This window comes from Pteronotus mesoamericanus, unplaced genomic scaffold (assembly GCF_021234165.1).
Source record: "Pteronotus mesoamericanus isolate MK-2021 breed Mesoamerican mustached bat unplaced genomic scaffold, CSHL_Meso_final contig_20, whole genome shotgun sequence".
In the NCBI taxonomy this organism is placed as follows: domain Eukaryota; kingdom Metazoa; phylum Chordata; class Mammalia; order Chiroptera; family Mormoopidae; genus Pteronotus; species Pteronotus mesoamericanus.
The window spans coordinates 71046848-71062763 of record NW_026555085.1 but is presented as its reverse complement, the minus strand read 5'-3'; the positions used below and the strand labels follow the sequence as shown (position 1 = coordinate 71062763).

At 43.2% G+C, this 15916-nt stretch overlaps 1 protein-coding gene across 1 annotated transcript in view; it reads left to right on the top strand.

Annotated features, from left to right (window-relative positions):
- The first annotated feature begins 10199 nt into the window (after positions 1 to 10199).
- FAM184A (family with sequence similarity 184 member A) overlaps positions 10200 to 15916 on the top strand; it is a 108671-nt gene continuing 102954 nt past the window's right edge. The window contains exon 1 of the mRNA XM_054568915.1: positions 10200 to 10367. Within this exon, the coding sequence (XP_054424890.1) occupies positions 10200 to 10367 (168 nt within the window). The remainder of the gene's footprint in view (positions 10368 to 15916) is intronic.

The following is a 15916-nucleotide window of genomic DNA, read 5'->3' as shown; positions in this document are numbered from 1 at the left end:
CCTTACTCAGAAGCCCTTACCCACTGTTGTCATGGGTGAGAGCCAGGTCTCTGGACGACATGCTCACAAACCAGTGCCTGGCTGGAGAATAGGAATATCACAGTTGACTCAGACCAAGATTGTTCCCTGAACTGGGGATTAGTCTGGAATTGTATTCAGGATAGATGGGTATCTAAAGAAAACTGGGGTCCTGTGAAGAGAGAATAAGGGGGCAATGGATCTTGTGTAGGAAACCATGGCCTCCTATACTCTCTTCCCAGTATTCCCTGGCAGATGAGTTGATTCAAACCTTTTAGAACCCATATTGTTTTTCTTACTTTGCTACTTTCTGCCTTCTTTTAAGGATTTTTGCAAAATCAAGTTTTTCTCCAGGCTAATAGCTCTCTGCTTTCCTGATACACACTGAAGCTCATTTTTGCTATAATTCTTTTTATTTTGTAAGCCTGGTTCTAAAGATTATTTTAGGCACAGAATTCCTTTCTCATCCCTTCTTGGTATTTGGTTTATAATACATTATTGGATAATTTTCCCCCTTCATCTCAGCTCAAAAAAAGTACCTGCCTCTTACTCTAAGCAGCCAGCTCCACTGAACTCTTCACAGAAGAGCCCCACCCTCTCTCCTTCTGTCTTCCATGAAGTCCACTCCTACGATCAGAATTGATATATAAAGATGCCCTGAGCGTTGCCAGTCTAGGCTAAGAGAGGTGGTTTGGCAATTCAACAGCAAAACATAAAATTCATTGTTACATACTTTCAAAGACCACTCTATGTCCCTTCTTAACTTTATATTCTTCCTTAATATTGCCCTAGGTATTCCGTGTAGTTGAGCCACAACCATCTTGATAACATAGAAATGGCACTGTCACCTCATGTCAACTCCTTGTCCTCAACAATTCTCTCCCCAGCATTTCTCTCCCCTTCTTGTCAGTAATGCTTGGCGGGGAATAAGAGTTCCACTAACTGCTGGTGTACAGTAAATCCTAAGAGGTCAATATCTTGTGTTTATAATCAACTTCACTCTTTTCATGAAAATTTCACTCTCAATCGTCTGACGTGGGGTAGAAATCGATCTTCATGCACTGCCCTAGCAACAATTCCATGACAAAATGTTGATCAGTTTCTCCCTAGTATTTCTGTATTTATAATGGATTCATATCCTTCATTCTTTATTTGTATCCTGATGGTGCTTCCTTGCCTTCTATTATGTATTCCAGATGCAGCAGCCAGGGATATGAGTATAAAAGATTCATAAGAAGACCATTAACATGATTTTTACTTAATATGTAAGCATTATTAGTATATTACATCCAAGGCTTGTGATCAAGAAATTTGAGCTATTATAGGAGACAAATGTGAGTATGGTGGGAAAAGCACAAAGGTTAAAGTCAAAAAAGTCAAGTTTGAGCATTAGCAGCTTACTTGCTGTTGTGGCCTAATGGGAGAATATCTAACTTATTGTGACCACTGTTCTTTTACAGTAAAGTGGGGCTACTAAAATTCATCTCAAGAACAGTTTTGAGATTAAATGAAATCATTAATAAGAAAATGCTTTGTGAGAAACACGAGACATTATAGGGTATTTATATTATCATAGAGCCTAGAAAAACATAATCAGGATACAGAAAAGTACTTTTAATGTCTTAAGGAAACTAAAACAATTACTTAAAACAGAGAGAAGAAAGCTAAATCAGCAGATGGCTTTTTCAGACAAAAATATGCAACTCTGACATCAACACCCTGCTCACGTCCCCTCGGCGCCCCCTGGGGTAGATAATTTGCTTACCTCCAATGGCTTCTTTCCTTCAGCATCTCTCCACCTGGGGGGTTAATGCCCTGAGAGCAAACTTCAACCAATATCGGGTAGATATTGATGGGTAAACCCTCCCACTTCCATGTCCTTTATTGAGACTATTTCAGATGTGTTTGGCAGTCTCTCAGGGGGTCTGTAGTGGTAGTGATGCCCAGCTGTTCAGACAATAATCTGCACAGTAACAGTGTACCACCTCCTGCTATGTCTCCCTCCATTCCCCCTCCCATCTCCCCTCCCTCACCATGCTTTCTGTGATCGTTCTCCTAGTAGAGGGGTTGTATCCAAACCCTTGCTGCAGAATCTGCTTTTTAATTCAGTTAAATGGATATGTTTGTGATGGCTCACATTTTGTCATTGCTTTTCATTATAAAGGTAACATGAGAAATTGGAGAGTAGGACAGGAAGAAGAAAGGATAAGAGGATTGAAAGCTAAGCTCTTTGATTTAAGTGAATAAACATTTCTTAAAAGGGAAGTAGCACATTTCAAGTTGTGAACAGAATGAGTCAAGAGGCAGAGGTGAGAGAGAACAGTGTGACCACGAGATGGAAAGGATGGAGGGTAACGTCATCATCGTTGTGACCCCAACCTTCCCTTAGATACAATTTTTCCAAATCTGGACTCTCCTCCTTATTGCCTTTTCTGGCTCCCACTCTTTGTACTCCCTGAATTCCTCCTTCTTCAGCCATTTCTCATCCTACAGAGTGACACAATCAAATCTTCAAATTAGAAAAGAGAAGGAGTTTCAAGCAGGACTGTGCCAAAATGCACCACTTGGTCTCCATGTTCTGAACTTGGATGGGCTGCCTGGAGACCAGCCCGTTATCTACCAATGCCAAGGGCAGGCTGGGACCTGAGGGGAGCAAGGCCTGGGGGGAAGGAGAACCAGAGGAGGAAGTAGGGAGATAAACACATTCTAAGTATTTACCCAAAATGCTATCTTTCCCACACTGAATTTCAGCCTGGCAAAAGATAAACAATACTAATAGTACTCTTAAGCATTATGTTTTTCTTTCTATTCTTCCCATTCTCTGAAGGATGGAAAAGAAATCAGAAATTCACACACACACAAAATAGACAAATCTATATGATTTCTCATCTAGATATTTTAATATCATTTCTGGGAGAGACCGTCTCAGAGAGTAGCATGAAAAGTAAAGCAACGCTCTATCTCCTGGGCACTAGATTGGGAGCCAGGAGCAAGGGATTGGGCGTGGGGACTCAGAGCTCTAGGATTCTGAGGCAAGACCTGCATCCTGCTGCAGAGAACTGCCTGCTGTTTGAAAAGCATCTCCGGTGCATTACAGGGTCCTAGCAGAGACTGAGCATCTGACCATGGTGCATCAGGGGAGCACAACTGGAATGCTGTCAAGTCATCTAGGTTATACAGTGAGTGTGCACAGCAGCGATCCGCCATATGATGTAAATGGCATATAGAGGATCAGGACTGAGAAAGTCCAGAGGCACAAGTGTCATAAACAGGTGACCAGATTCTCACGTCACCACCCTCTGTTGCGTCAGTGATTATCAGCCCACACCTAAGGAAGGCCTCAGGAGATGTTCCCTGTGACCACCTGACAAAGAAGGGGAAAAAAATCCAAGCCTTTGGTAAAGGTGACTTGTCTCAATATGGTGGTACGAGATCAAATGTTCTGCTATTGCACTGTACTGCATTCACAGGTGGCCCTGAGAGGCGATGGTGAGGAGAAACTCTCACAGTTCTCTCTGAGCTTGGAACTGGCATTTGGTGTACGGAGGAAGAGCTAGCCTGATATAAGGATCTATATGCTCTCTTGTGCAGTGATGAATTACTGTATTTTGCCATGTATAATGCACCATTTTTTGCCCAAATTTTTGAGGGAAAAATAAGGATGTGCATTATATATGTGTATAATGATTATATACCATGGATATAATAATGGGTATAATAATCCCATGTATAATGCACACAAAAACATGGGTGTACATTATACACGGCAAAATACAAGGACTTGGCCTGCAGACTTAGAATGAGTGAGATTATATACCTTGAATAAAGAGATCTGAGGAAGAGGCAAGTGGAAATACACACACATCTTTATATTTCACACTAATGTCTATTAGAGAGAATCCATCATTAAGGAAGTTCTTAAAAACCAGGCAAATAGGGTTCTCCTCAAGTCAATGTTAGCGAGTTTCTATTCTTGATACCCCAAAGCTAGTGCAATGGGCCCATGAACATAGCAGCCTTATTAGCAAGTGTGGGGGCCATGCATGACTCCAATAGTATTGACTCCTTCTCATCAAACAAACACAGCTACTACTTCTGCAGAAGTTTGGACTTGCCCATAGCGAAGACCAGTACTCAACATTGGAAAGGGTATCAATCTTCGAGGACATAGCCAGACAAGTTCATGGCAAGTTGATTACATCGGATATCACACAAACACACGTGCGGGGTGGGGGCAGGGGGCAGGGCGGGGAGGAAGTGATTCATCTTTACAGGCAGCATTTTCTATTCTGCATATCTGCTTGGCTTCCTTGCCCACAGTATATCTATCAAGCTTATTATCTGAGGGCTCAGTTAGTTTGGGAACAACGCACTGCATGGTTGGGAGTTGTCCTATAGGATGTGGTACACATCTGAAAACAGGCAGGGAAGAAGGAATGACACCTCTCACCGTCATACCCATTGAAACACTTGCAGAATTTGTTTCCTGGTTGCATGTCCTTCAGCTCTATTAGATTGTAGGTCTTGGTTACTGCTGAGGGTAGGATAGGGAAAATCACTTTTAGTAAGGAACACAATAAAATTCTCACAGAACCTATAGACATGAAAACCATGTGTTCACTTTGGCTATTTATGCCATTCGGAGGTTTAGCAGATAAAGAAAGGCATTTTTAAAAATACTGGCTGGGTAATTGATCAAACTATCATAAAGACACAGAATTTCTGCCAAATAATGGAGGCAAGGAAGAGTGTTTATTTTTGTTCTTTATCTTTTTTAGAAGGAGTATTTCTAGATCTTTAAAAATTCATGAGCTTCATCTTACTCTTCAACGACTAGTGATAGTATTGAATGAAAAATTGTAGTAATCTCAGCCTGACATAAGCAAGCCAACCAAGGGCCTGGACTCCTTGCAGATGAAGTCCCAGGTCTCCCCACCAAGCAAATAACTTGGATCAATGGAAGTGCTTGCCAAGGGTGAGGAGAACCTGGAATGGGTGGTGGAAAAAGGACCTGAGGAATATTAAGTACGGCCTTTGGACCAGTTGCAGCAAGTAACATGTTTGCGACACTTACTCTCTTGGCTTAAGTCATTTTGATAATTATCAGCTAACCATGAACTTAAAAAACTGAGGACAGAATGGACCTTATATAGGGCAAAAAAATGAATCTGAAAATTGAAAGTGATAGACTGTGGCAGACACTTTCGGTGTCCCACACCACTTCCTTTGATTTCAGCAGCAGAGGTGTTGGACAGTTCCTGTACACACCACAGTCCCCCTCAGTCCTATTGGGTCTCTGTCTTCCCATCTCCTGGCTCTCTCCAAAGCCACAGGGTCTCACTAAGCCCTTTAGGAATGACCAGATATACCAGGGAACCATCTTCAACCAAGAAGTAAGTGGAGTCAGTGGATAAATATGTCAGCATTTTGTCCTTGGGAGGGAAAATTCTGAGATGTGTTCTATGTGGTTCCTCAGAGAATCCCTAGTAGGATTGTGTCCCAACTGATCAAAGTGATAGCCAATTCAATAAATCTAATCTACTGGCTTTTCCTTCTTATCTCTGTCAGTTTCTCTGTTTCCAAGGTCACCTGCGAAGGAAACTACCTGATTCAGTCTCTGCTTTCAGACAAACCCAAGACATATGTATAAAACGGTTAGCTGCTGGTTGATCATAGTGCTTATAGAAAGGGCTGGCTTTGTTAATAAAGGAAAAGCAATAAATAGTGTAGCTGCAGAACTGGTCCTATCCTGTTTCTTACAAGACCTGGAACCAAAGTTTAAACTATGGTCTCAACATTTACAGTGACACTAGTGAAACACCACTTACAAGTAACTTCTGAATAGTTAACTGCTACTCCTTAAAACCCTGCCCTGAATCCTGGATCAGAAAGACAGATTTGAGCCTTGCCTCCTGCCTTTTTGCCAGCTGACTCACAAATAAAGCTCTTTCTTTTCTCAAAAGCTGATGCCATAGTACTGACTTCTATGTGCATCCAGCAGGGAACGCTTGTTTGGTAACAATAGTTTTTGGTGGAGGAAGTAAAGTATTCCAAAATTTGGAAACAAACACTTGTTAACATTTTTAATGTATTGAACATTTTAGAAGGTATTCAATATCATTTTCAATGGACTGTTGTGACAAAGAGGATTTTTTTCTGAACACATGGGATAGGAATTTAAAAAAGGAAAAGAGAAAGGCACACATAGCAAGACACCAGCGAATGACAGTCAAACCCCTTCATACTGATGTCTACCAGCCTGCAACCACCTGGGTTTACCATTTATCTGGACAGATCTACAATGTCATTGAGGGTTATACTGTGTATCAGGCTTGGGGTGTGTTAGGAGGTGAAAGTGAGGATTGGGACATGACTGATTTGTGGCGTTTCCAAATGAACATAGAAAAATTATGTTCTAAAACATGAAATAATTCTTCATGTAGTATGTCAGAAATATAAGAAATCAACAAGGTCATTTAGGCTAATAATCTTACTTTACAGATGAAGAAAACAAGGTGGCTTAGTGGCACACACAGGCCTGAAATAGCAGGGTTCGGATGCTCTTTCTATTATACTTGGAGACTTGCACCAAGAGAATAGTTGTCATTTAGAAAATGTTTAGTGGAAAATATTTTATGTATTTCTGTGAAGTCTTAAAGAGATCTGGTGTGTGAGCACATTAAATCCTAATTTAAATACTTACGTTTAGGTACTACTGCCTGGGGTTAATCTAGGTATTCTGAGAGGCATAATAGAAAGAGACAACACATGTTATTTTATAACTGTTTATTAAATTTTGGAACCCATGTTACCACTTGTTAGGACCCCTTCCAGAAGGAGTCATGCAAGCTTAATTAGTTTCATCATTAATAAGCTGCTACTACCACTTTCTACTTCCCTGCCCCTACCATTTCTAACAATTCCAAAAGTATATAGGGGATTTGGGGGCCTGTGAGACATCATTGCAAATGTAAATCATACTCATAATACTTTTTAGTATGAGAAATTTCTAATCAAAGAATATCAAGACAGATTCTCCTGTGTATAGTGCTTGTCTCAGGGGGAGCCCTTGACTGCTTTCCCAGCCTCAAAGTCCTGTCTGTTTTACCTTATGGATGTTCCAGATCCGTCATTTCCTCTATTCTCACTGCCATTTTGTAAGTCACTGGTCCATTCTCTTTCATCTGAACAAGTGCAAGAGCTTCCTAGCTAACTAGTCTCCTCATCTATAAAGTTGCTTCTGTAGTCCATTTCCCACAGTCACAAGAATTATGTTTACTGAAGTGCAAATCTGATTATTTCTTCTGCTTAAAATCTTTCAGTGGCTCATGATTGCCTTAAGAAAAAAGTATCATCCTTATCAAGGAAAACGAGTCCCCCCCACTACTCCAAAATCTTCAAATCTGCTCTGCTCTATGTCATATTTTGACATCCCATCACATTCTTTGTTGCAGTCATATTATTCTACTTACATGTCTCTGAATGGGTTAAGTTCTCTTTCCTCGCCAGGGCTTTGCACTTGCTGTCCTCAGAGCCTGCAGTCCACCTTCCCCACGCCTCTTTAGGAGTCCATTCAAGCATTACCTTTTTGTGTGTGTATGTGTGAAGCCTTCTTTGACACCCTAGGCTAGGTCAGGTGCCTTTGTTGCGAGTTCCCTCACACTCATCACCCCTTATTCTTTACTTGTCTGTCTTTTCCACTTGACTGCTAATTTCTTGATGACAGCGACTGATTCTTAGTCATCACTGCAGCCTCAGCACCTACCTCAGCACCTGACACACAACAGGCATTCAATAAATATTTCCGCATAAACCATCTTATGAGAGAAACAGGTACTAAGTAAAGATTTGTTTAGTGTCTCCCATTTTTTTTTCCCTATTACTGGATTTTTGAACTGTAAGATTCTGGGTGTATTATATTGTTCTGTATGTTTCTATGTATTACTTAAAATTAAGTAGAATTCTATATCAGATAACCTGCTTTTATCCTCTTGTGATAGGGCAAAATAAATTCTTGTAGTGACATTGGCTGACTTTTGAGCTTAGTATTTAGGAAAAGGCTCCTCTTGAGCTATACTGTATCCTGATGGCAGAAACTCGCATGATGGGGTTCAGAGTGAACTACCCATGGATGAAGGTTGCAACCTCTAACTCCCAAGTTAGAGTGGGAAGGGACTGATAACACTCTTCTCAGAGGAGACATTCAAGGGGGGGGCAAACAGGTTGTGACACAGCTGAGGCAACCCACCGGTCTCCTTGGTTCTAGCCCTGTACTCTTGTATGTGTGGCGGGGTGGGGGGCGGCTTTTGAGCATACACATCTGCTTAGAATGTACAAGCCATAAGAGTCCTAAAATGATTGTGAATCTCCCATGCCTAGAACTTGATGAAAGAACACTAGCTTCTAATTCTCTCTAATTTCATTTAATCATTAGAGTTTAAGAAGGGAGCACAGCAGTTTGCCTGGTGTTTGTTTCTGGCCTTCTGCTCCATTCAGAACCTTGCCACTAGGCAAGTCTCTGTTTTTGGGGTGGGCGGGGGAGGTCTATTCCAGGTTGGAGGGCGGGCGGTGGGGCTGAGCACCTAGAATTTGGGGAAAGACATAACCCATTTCAGGCTTCTTTTCTGAAATTCTCACAGTTCTGGTAAGTATTTGAAGATCTTATTCAACCTTCATTTTGCTGGTTTAGATTTTTGTCACAACCAAACACTTTATTAATTTGGGCCCTGTTTGAATTTGTTCATAATCTCAGATGTATATAATGATTATTTTCATGCTAAAGAGAAATCACATTATAAACACGGGGGAATTCCATTCTGCAGAACTGCATGGGGAACAGGTATTTTAAAAATAGGAACAATTCTACATTTTTGAAGTTTGTATTGAGATTGCCCCAAAACGACCTATTTACTTCAACGCGGAGTAAACGTTAAAAGAAAAACCACTTGACCTTGGAGTAGAGATGGTAGCAAAAAAATCAGTAAATAAACACATTTAGGAAGGTGAAAATGCACAAGTAGTGACACATTTTGGCCCAGTTGGCATGTTCCACCTTCAGTTTTTTTTCCTTTATTTTGAGCCAACTAGGTTTGTCATATATACTGTCTTGGGCTCCATTAGACTTGGAAAAAGTGATGTTATACCAATGGACTGATGAGGCGAGCTCTCTCCACACAGAGACCCTTGTCGTTGAATTAGGAGCAGTGTGTGGCACCTAGTAGGCCTAAGGCATTGTAACAATCATTATTTGTGTGAGTTTGGAAGTAAAAGTCGGGGCAGGGATTATCTAATAATCTGTGATTTCAGTGCCCAGGTCTTCAGTGCTAAGGCCAGAGCTCGGAGGAGGCTGGATGTGATCTTGCGTCTCTTGAGGAAGAGCCACTTGGGCCCATCGCGCGCGATGATGCACGTGCAAAGGTTCAGTACATCGTTCCGCGTTCTGTGTTCCGCAAACCGAAGGAGATCACGACCCCATCTTCTCCGGCCGAATTTTTTTTTTATCAAAAGCCGCACGCGGGGACACGACGCTTACCACCCGTCGCAGGCTCGGGAGTCCCCCGCAGCGGGAGGAAGGACCTGGGGCCCTTCGCGCGGCTCCAGCACCGGCCCCGGGGCAGCGCAGCTGGCGGCGGCGGCGGCGGCGCGGGGCGGGGCTTGGCTGCGGGGAAATGACGTCTCCAACCCCGCGCGCTCCGCGGGCTGCGAGCCGAGCGCCCTGGTAACGGCTGCTCCGCGGCTCCCGCGTCCTCTTCCACGTCCCCGCCTCCCTCGCAGGAGCCCGCCTCGTCTCCTCCGCCCTCCGCCCTCCGGCTGCGGCCGTCTCGCTAGGTCACTGGTGCCAGGTGGAAGCGGGACGTGCGGGGCCACGCTGCTCACGACGCGCGCGCCAGGCGCGAGCTGAAGAGTGGGCGAACGGGCCCGGCCCCGGCTTGTCGCTGCCAGACCCGGGCGTCTGCCCCGCACTGGTGTCGCCCGCGGCCTCGGGTCGGCGGGTCCGCCCCGTCCCTGGACGGGGGTGACCCGGGGATCGCGGGCAGGAGGGCGCCTGCAGCTGCGGCTGGAGGGCGCCGGCCGTTGGGTCCAGAAGCGGCCGCTCCGGCTCTTGCCTCTTCGGCGCCGTCGCTCCGCGGGCCGCCGCCCGGGTGCGGGGACAGGTGCCCCGGCCGGGGTCTGTCGGGAAGATGGCGACCCCGGGCATGAGCTGGCAGCAGCACTATTACGGCGGCTCGGCGGCTGGGACGGCCAAATTCGTGCCCTCGCCGGCCGCCGCGCAGCAGGCGGGGCAAAGCATGGAGTACAGCCAGGACCTGCACCTGAAAATGAGCAAGAAAATCGCCCAGCTCACCAAGGTAAGGGCGGGCGTGGGTGTCGGCACGGCGGCGACGCGTGGGGGCTGCGCGGGAGCACCTGCCCGGCTGGGCGGCTGGGCGGCTGGGCGCCCTGCGCTCGGGACCAGTTGATGAGGGCAGTTGTGGGGATGCAACAGCCAGAGGCTTACCTTCAAGAATCGTTCAAACTTTAGGAGAATGCTGGCGACGTTAATTTAAACGAGACAGGCTCAGAGGCACGACCCAGTGTGTGGGACTGGCACCCCCTCTGCCATTTAGGGGTAAGCCAGCACAGAACTCGGGATCGACTTCCTTCGTCTCACAGTAATCGGTCCGGTTAGTTTTGCTTTCATGCCTGTGCCAAGCCTCCACGAGGCGTTACAGTACGCTCTGTGAAGTACAGTACCGTATTTACCCAACATGACCCGGAGTCTTCGGAATTAATCAGTGTCTCTGACTGGTTACGTAGTTAAGGGGAGTATAAATCTCCAAGCAGTGTAGGAGGGTGAAACCTACCTTGCCTGTCTTTTTTGGGATTTAATAAGTCATTCTTTAACCTGACAAAAGTCAGATACGGTTTATTAGATGAATCATATGTCTGTATTTAACTGTTTTAACCGGTCAGATGATAATTAGCAAGAAGCAAATAGCCTGCAGATGGCCACCTGTAGTTCAGGATGCTGCTAGGATGGCGAGTGTTTTCAGGTTTTATAAATGTTGATAATGAGAAAGAGTTGGTATCTATGAAGCAGGAGCAGTTTAGATAGATTATCGTGTCCTGTTTTAGATCTCTGGAGCAATCTTTCAATATCCATTAAGTGAGAAGAAGTGATTGGTGGTTTTTGAAAATTAATTGAGCTAATAGATCTTAATGCATTTAAGCTGATTCAGCTAACCACTTGTCAGGAGTGTTGATATGCTGAAGAAGGGTGGGACTTGTGGGGTTTATTGCCAGGGAACCTCTAAACTGCAGGGGTGTCCAACCTGCCGCCCGTGGGCTGCAGGCAGCCTGGGATGGCTATGAATGCGGCCCAATACAAAATCGTAAATTTACTTAAAATATTATCTGGTCTTTTTTTGTGATTACGTGTCTTACTGTGTTAAATGTGTGGCCTAAGATAACTCTTCTGGTGTGTCCCAGAGATGCCAAAAGGTGGGACACCCCTGCCTGCAAAGTCTGCCTCTTGTCTTTAAAATTCGCATGCGATGGACATAACTTTTGAGAGAGATAGGTAAGAAGGAAATGGAAGAGAGGAAAAGAAGGAAATGGGAGTGAAAGGGAGGAAGAGGATAAAAAGATTTTGGTGAAGAAATGTGATTGAGGGTGGAAAGACAACATGAAAGAACTCAAGGATGAGGGATCAAATAGGAGAGCACAGGAAAGGGCACGTGTTTTCAACCATGCAAAGCAAGTCAACATTTGGTGAAGTTTGGCTTTTTGTTTTATGTCAGCACTGTCTAGTAGGTGGCTTATGTCCCCAGTTTTTACTGTTTCTTCTAATGACAGAGGGTCCCCAAACTCAGAGAAAGGAAGGCCCAAGAAGGAAAGATACTGACTGCACCATCAGAACATGCATACAATTGGGAGCTAAAAGCCAGGCTTCTTGAAATTGTATATGATCTTAAGAATATTGATGTCCAGAATGAAACATGTGGATATTTGTTTATTCTGACGGTGTGCCCACAGCATCCATTGCTCTTATTTTATTAGACTGTACCCTCCAGAGCCCTGCTCTAAGTAATGGAAACCCTCATTGAGTTGGTGGTAAAACTGCGTGCCGTTCTGTAACAGTTCCTTACCTCTTCACTAAACTACTTTTTTACTTATGCTTTGTCAATTTCCTGTTTATTAGAGAAAAAAAAATAATGTAGCACAGGTGTTTAATGTGGAAATGTTGATAGAAGTTGCTGTCACTTACCACTACCTACTTCAGATCTAAGGAAGCAGGCGGCTGCCCCATGCCAGTGCCCTCATCCTGGCTGGAGTGCTACACTGTCTTTACTGAGTGTTACATGGACCCTGATTTAGTGTTTATGGTTACAGTTGCTAACACTTGCACCACCCACTCTGCTAAATGCTCCAGGCATTCGTTCTCTTATACTAGAGTTTCTCAGCCTTGGCGCTGTTGACATTTTGGACTGGATAATTCTGTGTTGGAAATGCTGGGGGGCTGTCCTGTGCATTATAGGATGTTTATCAGGTGCTACCTTGGAGTTTCCAGTAATACCCTTTCCCCGTACACAGTTGTGACAATAAACAGTGTTCAGGTATTGCCAGATGTTCCTGGAATGACAGTGGGGGGATCATCCCAGGTTGAGAAACACTGAGTTCTGCTGAAATATCTCGTGTTTCTCCCACCCATCTTTTGCCTCTATTTCTAAGATAAGGCGTGAGAATGAAGCAGTCTGATAAAAGGACTCTGTTGCAACCAACACCCTTCAGTTTCTGAAACATACCCCCATATGGCCTGCTTCCCTAATGTACCATTTTGGAAACTGTCAAATTTTAGTCACATACACATTGTAAATACTATATTATAAGAATAATAGCATTAGTAATAAGTATATCAACTGTTAGACTTTCTGGCATCTGCTCTATAGAATTTTCACTCAGTGAATTTATTAATAAATTCACATCGGCGTAGGTTAATAGAACAGAGCTGGAACTTGACAATAGCTTATATTTCAAATAACCAATAAATAGGATTTTATATCTTTTGGAATGAGTGAGTGGAACTCAACTCTTCAGCGTTCTAAGCTGGCATGGCTTGGGGACCTGACATACTTTGGAACTAAAACTCCTGATCTGCGACCTTGGGCAGGCCACTGAACTCTGAGCCTCAGTTGCCTAGTCTTTAAAAGAGGAGTGATGATACTGTAACTCTCTGAGATAGGCTCTTAATTCAGGCTGTGACTGAGAAGAGACAGGCCAACAAACAAGACATATTAGTAAAGCACTGGATGACATATATTTAAATTTTCCTCTCTTTTTAAAACAAACCATTCTGTATTTAATAACATATGATATTGTATTTCTTTAGAGAATTTTCTGCTTTTAAATATGTATGATATTTATAATTATTTTTGTTTGAAAGTTTAAATTTTTCACATTCTGCTTTGTTTTAGTACAGTATTGAAAAATACAACATGCCTTTTGTGGCGATTTGGCTAGCTTTTTAAGGATAAGGATGAAAATATAGTTTTGCACACAGTAGGTCTTAATATATTTTTAACTAAAAAGCAGTCTGCAGACATACTTGTTGAGCTTCTATTTCTTCAGAACCTCACATAGCAGCCATCGCAGGGCAAGGAGAACAGCAGTCCTTTAAGCGCCTTTTATGTAAAAGGCACTTCGCTAACTGTTAGAGACACGGCACAGAGCAAGGCACAATCTCTGCCTTTTAAAATGAATCAGTTATGTTTAGGTTGTTCATGTCAAGATTCCAGAATCATGTAGTGGCAAATTCCTGGATTTGTTAATGACTGAAGCATCTCAGGATTGGCAGAGAAGCTGGGTGGAGTGAGTTCTGTTTTATAAGATCACATTTATATACTTTCCTACACTCCACTGTGTTGGCTCTCTAGTGTATGATGTTGAAAAGCAGGACTGGTGGGATGTAATTATGAATCAGGTTTATTTTTGTCATTCACTGTCCCTTTCAATTTATTGTATGAGACTGGTTTGTCCCCTGCCTGGATCAACCTGACTTTTCTGATTGCTTTTAGATAATGCAAATTGTCCTTCAGTAAGTAGGTTGCAAAGATCTCAATTTGATTATTGAGATGTCCAGAACCAAGACAATAAAAGCCCCACCGCAGACTGAGTTAAGGATGAAGTTTCTCCTCATGCCCACTCGTAGCTCTGCTGACTGCAAGAGGGAAGCCAGAATTCCGGACAAGGGGCGTCGATGACTTTTTTCTTCTGACTGGGCTTTGCTACTCCTGCTTTGTCTTCCCAGTCCTGGTTTCTGACCCCTCCCAAGTTGGACAGGGAAGAAGGGAAGAGAAGAAAGAGAAGCAGCAGATGTGGTTCCTTTCATTCCCACTTCAGTTGCTCAAGATTCCTTACCTCAAGTTGCTTGGCCGTGAGAATGTCTCTCAATTCTGGCTGATTGCTTACTCTCCCCTCAGCCTCTGCATCTGGCAGGACCCTCATGTTCTGTTTTTGCTGAGGTCTGTCAAGCTCCAGGTAACCCTCTGGATGGACTCGAGACCCCGCCCCAGCTTGCTCTGTCTCTTATCCGTGGGGCCTGCATTGGCCCATAGGTGGCACTCCTTACCTGCCCAGGCAAACTGGGGAAGTGGGCCCCGTTCAGCCGCCTCTCCCATTTGCCCTCACATGCCTCTTCATCCAGCTCCTCACCGTTAGATTTCCCCAGGGACAAATCAGGTGCCGGTTCCGTTCTGTCCTTCATCGTGTGCGAGACACAAATCAAGCCCTTCCTGTGGTTCCATCAAAGCCTTTTCCCCCAGCTTTAGGTGAAGGACACACATCCACCTCCAACCTCCCCCTTGAAGGCAAGGGCGCTTGGTCCCATACCACTCCCCAAGGAACCCTTCTCCAAAACCCCCCTTGTAATCTTGTAGCTTCTCACTGGTGTTGGGAGTAGAGGGTAACACACCTAAACACTCCCCTCTGTAGACTGCCTTTGGGAGTTTTGTGACTGTCCTGGCACGTGCTTTGGAACATCAATTGTCTTTGATTCTCAGTAGAAACTTCCCTTTTAATATCCTCTTATGTTTTCTGCTCACCTGGTACCTCTTCAGTTGATTGCATTTTTGACATAGTTCAATCCATTTATCACTTACAGATATAATTAGTATAAGGTAAAGTACTGTAAGTTTCCAAAGAAAGACAAGTAGTTTCTTTGTGTTCCCTATGCTTAGCATTAACTCTTTATCCTCTTTGAACATCCATCTTTTGTTCTTCCTCCTGAAAACTGCCCTGGCCAGTTAGGCCTTGTAAAGGTTGCCTTACTCTGATCTACAATAACATTTATTATCTGTGTTACTTCTTTGATACCTAATAATACAAATTTGTAAAATACTGTTTATTGTGTTTATAAATATACCTCGTTTTTCTAATTTTTTTCAGTTGTAGAGACTGTATCTTTCATTTTCTGTAACCTTAATATGAATGCTATGCACATAGTATAAAAGCTTCGTAAATACTTTTTGAAGATGATGAGGATGGTGATGCTGCTGCTGCTGATGTATCAATTTTTTTTACACAGTAGATAGTAGTAAATAATTCTGAGGAACTGTGTCTGCTTGTCTTCTGATTATTGCTAGATCATTTCAGCTGAATTAAATTATTCTTAAATATTTAAATGTTTATTGGCTTCCTCTTAATCTGCTTTCATAATATACTTATAATTTTTGATACAAAAATAAAAATATAAAGTACTCAGTTTAAAATATAAGTATCATATATCGTTTTAAAAGATAGATAATTTGATATACCAATTTTCAACAAATAAAGTCTTATGATCAGTCATTTAATACTAACTCTGCTTTTACTATATACAAAACCAGAATATGTTTAGATAATCGCAAAGCCAGTGAAATTT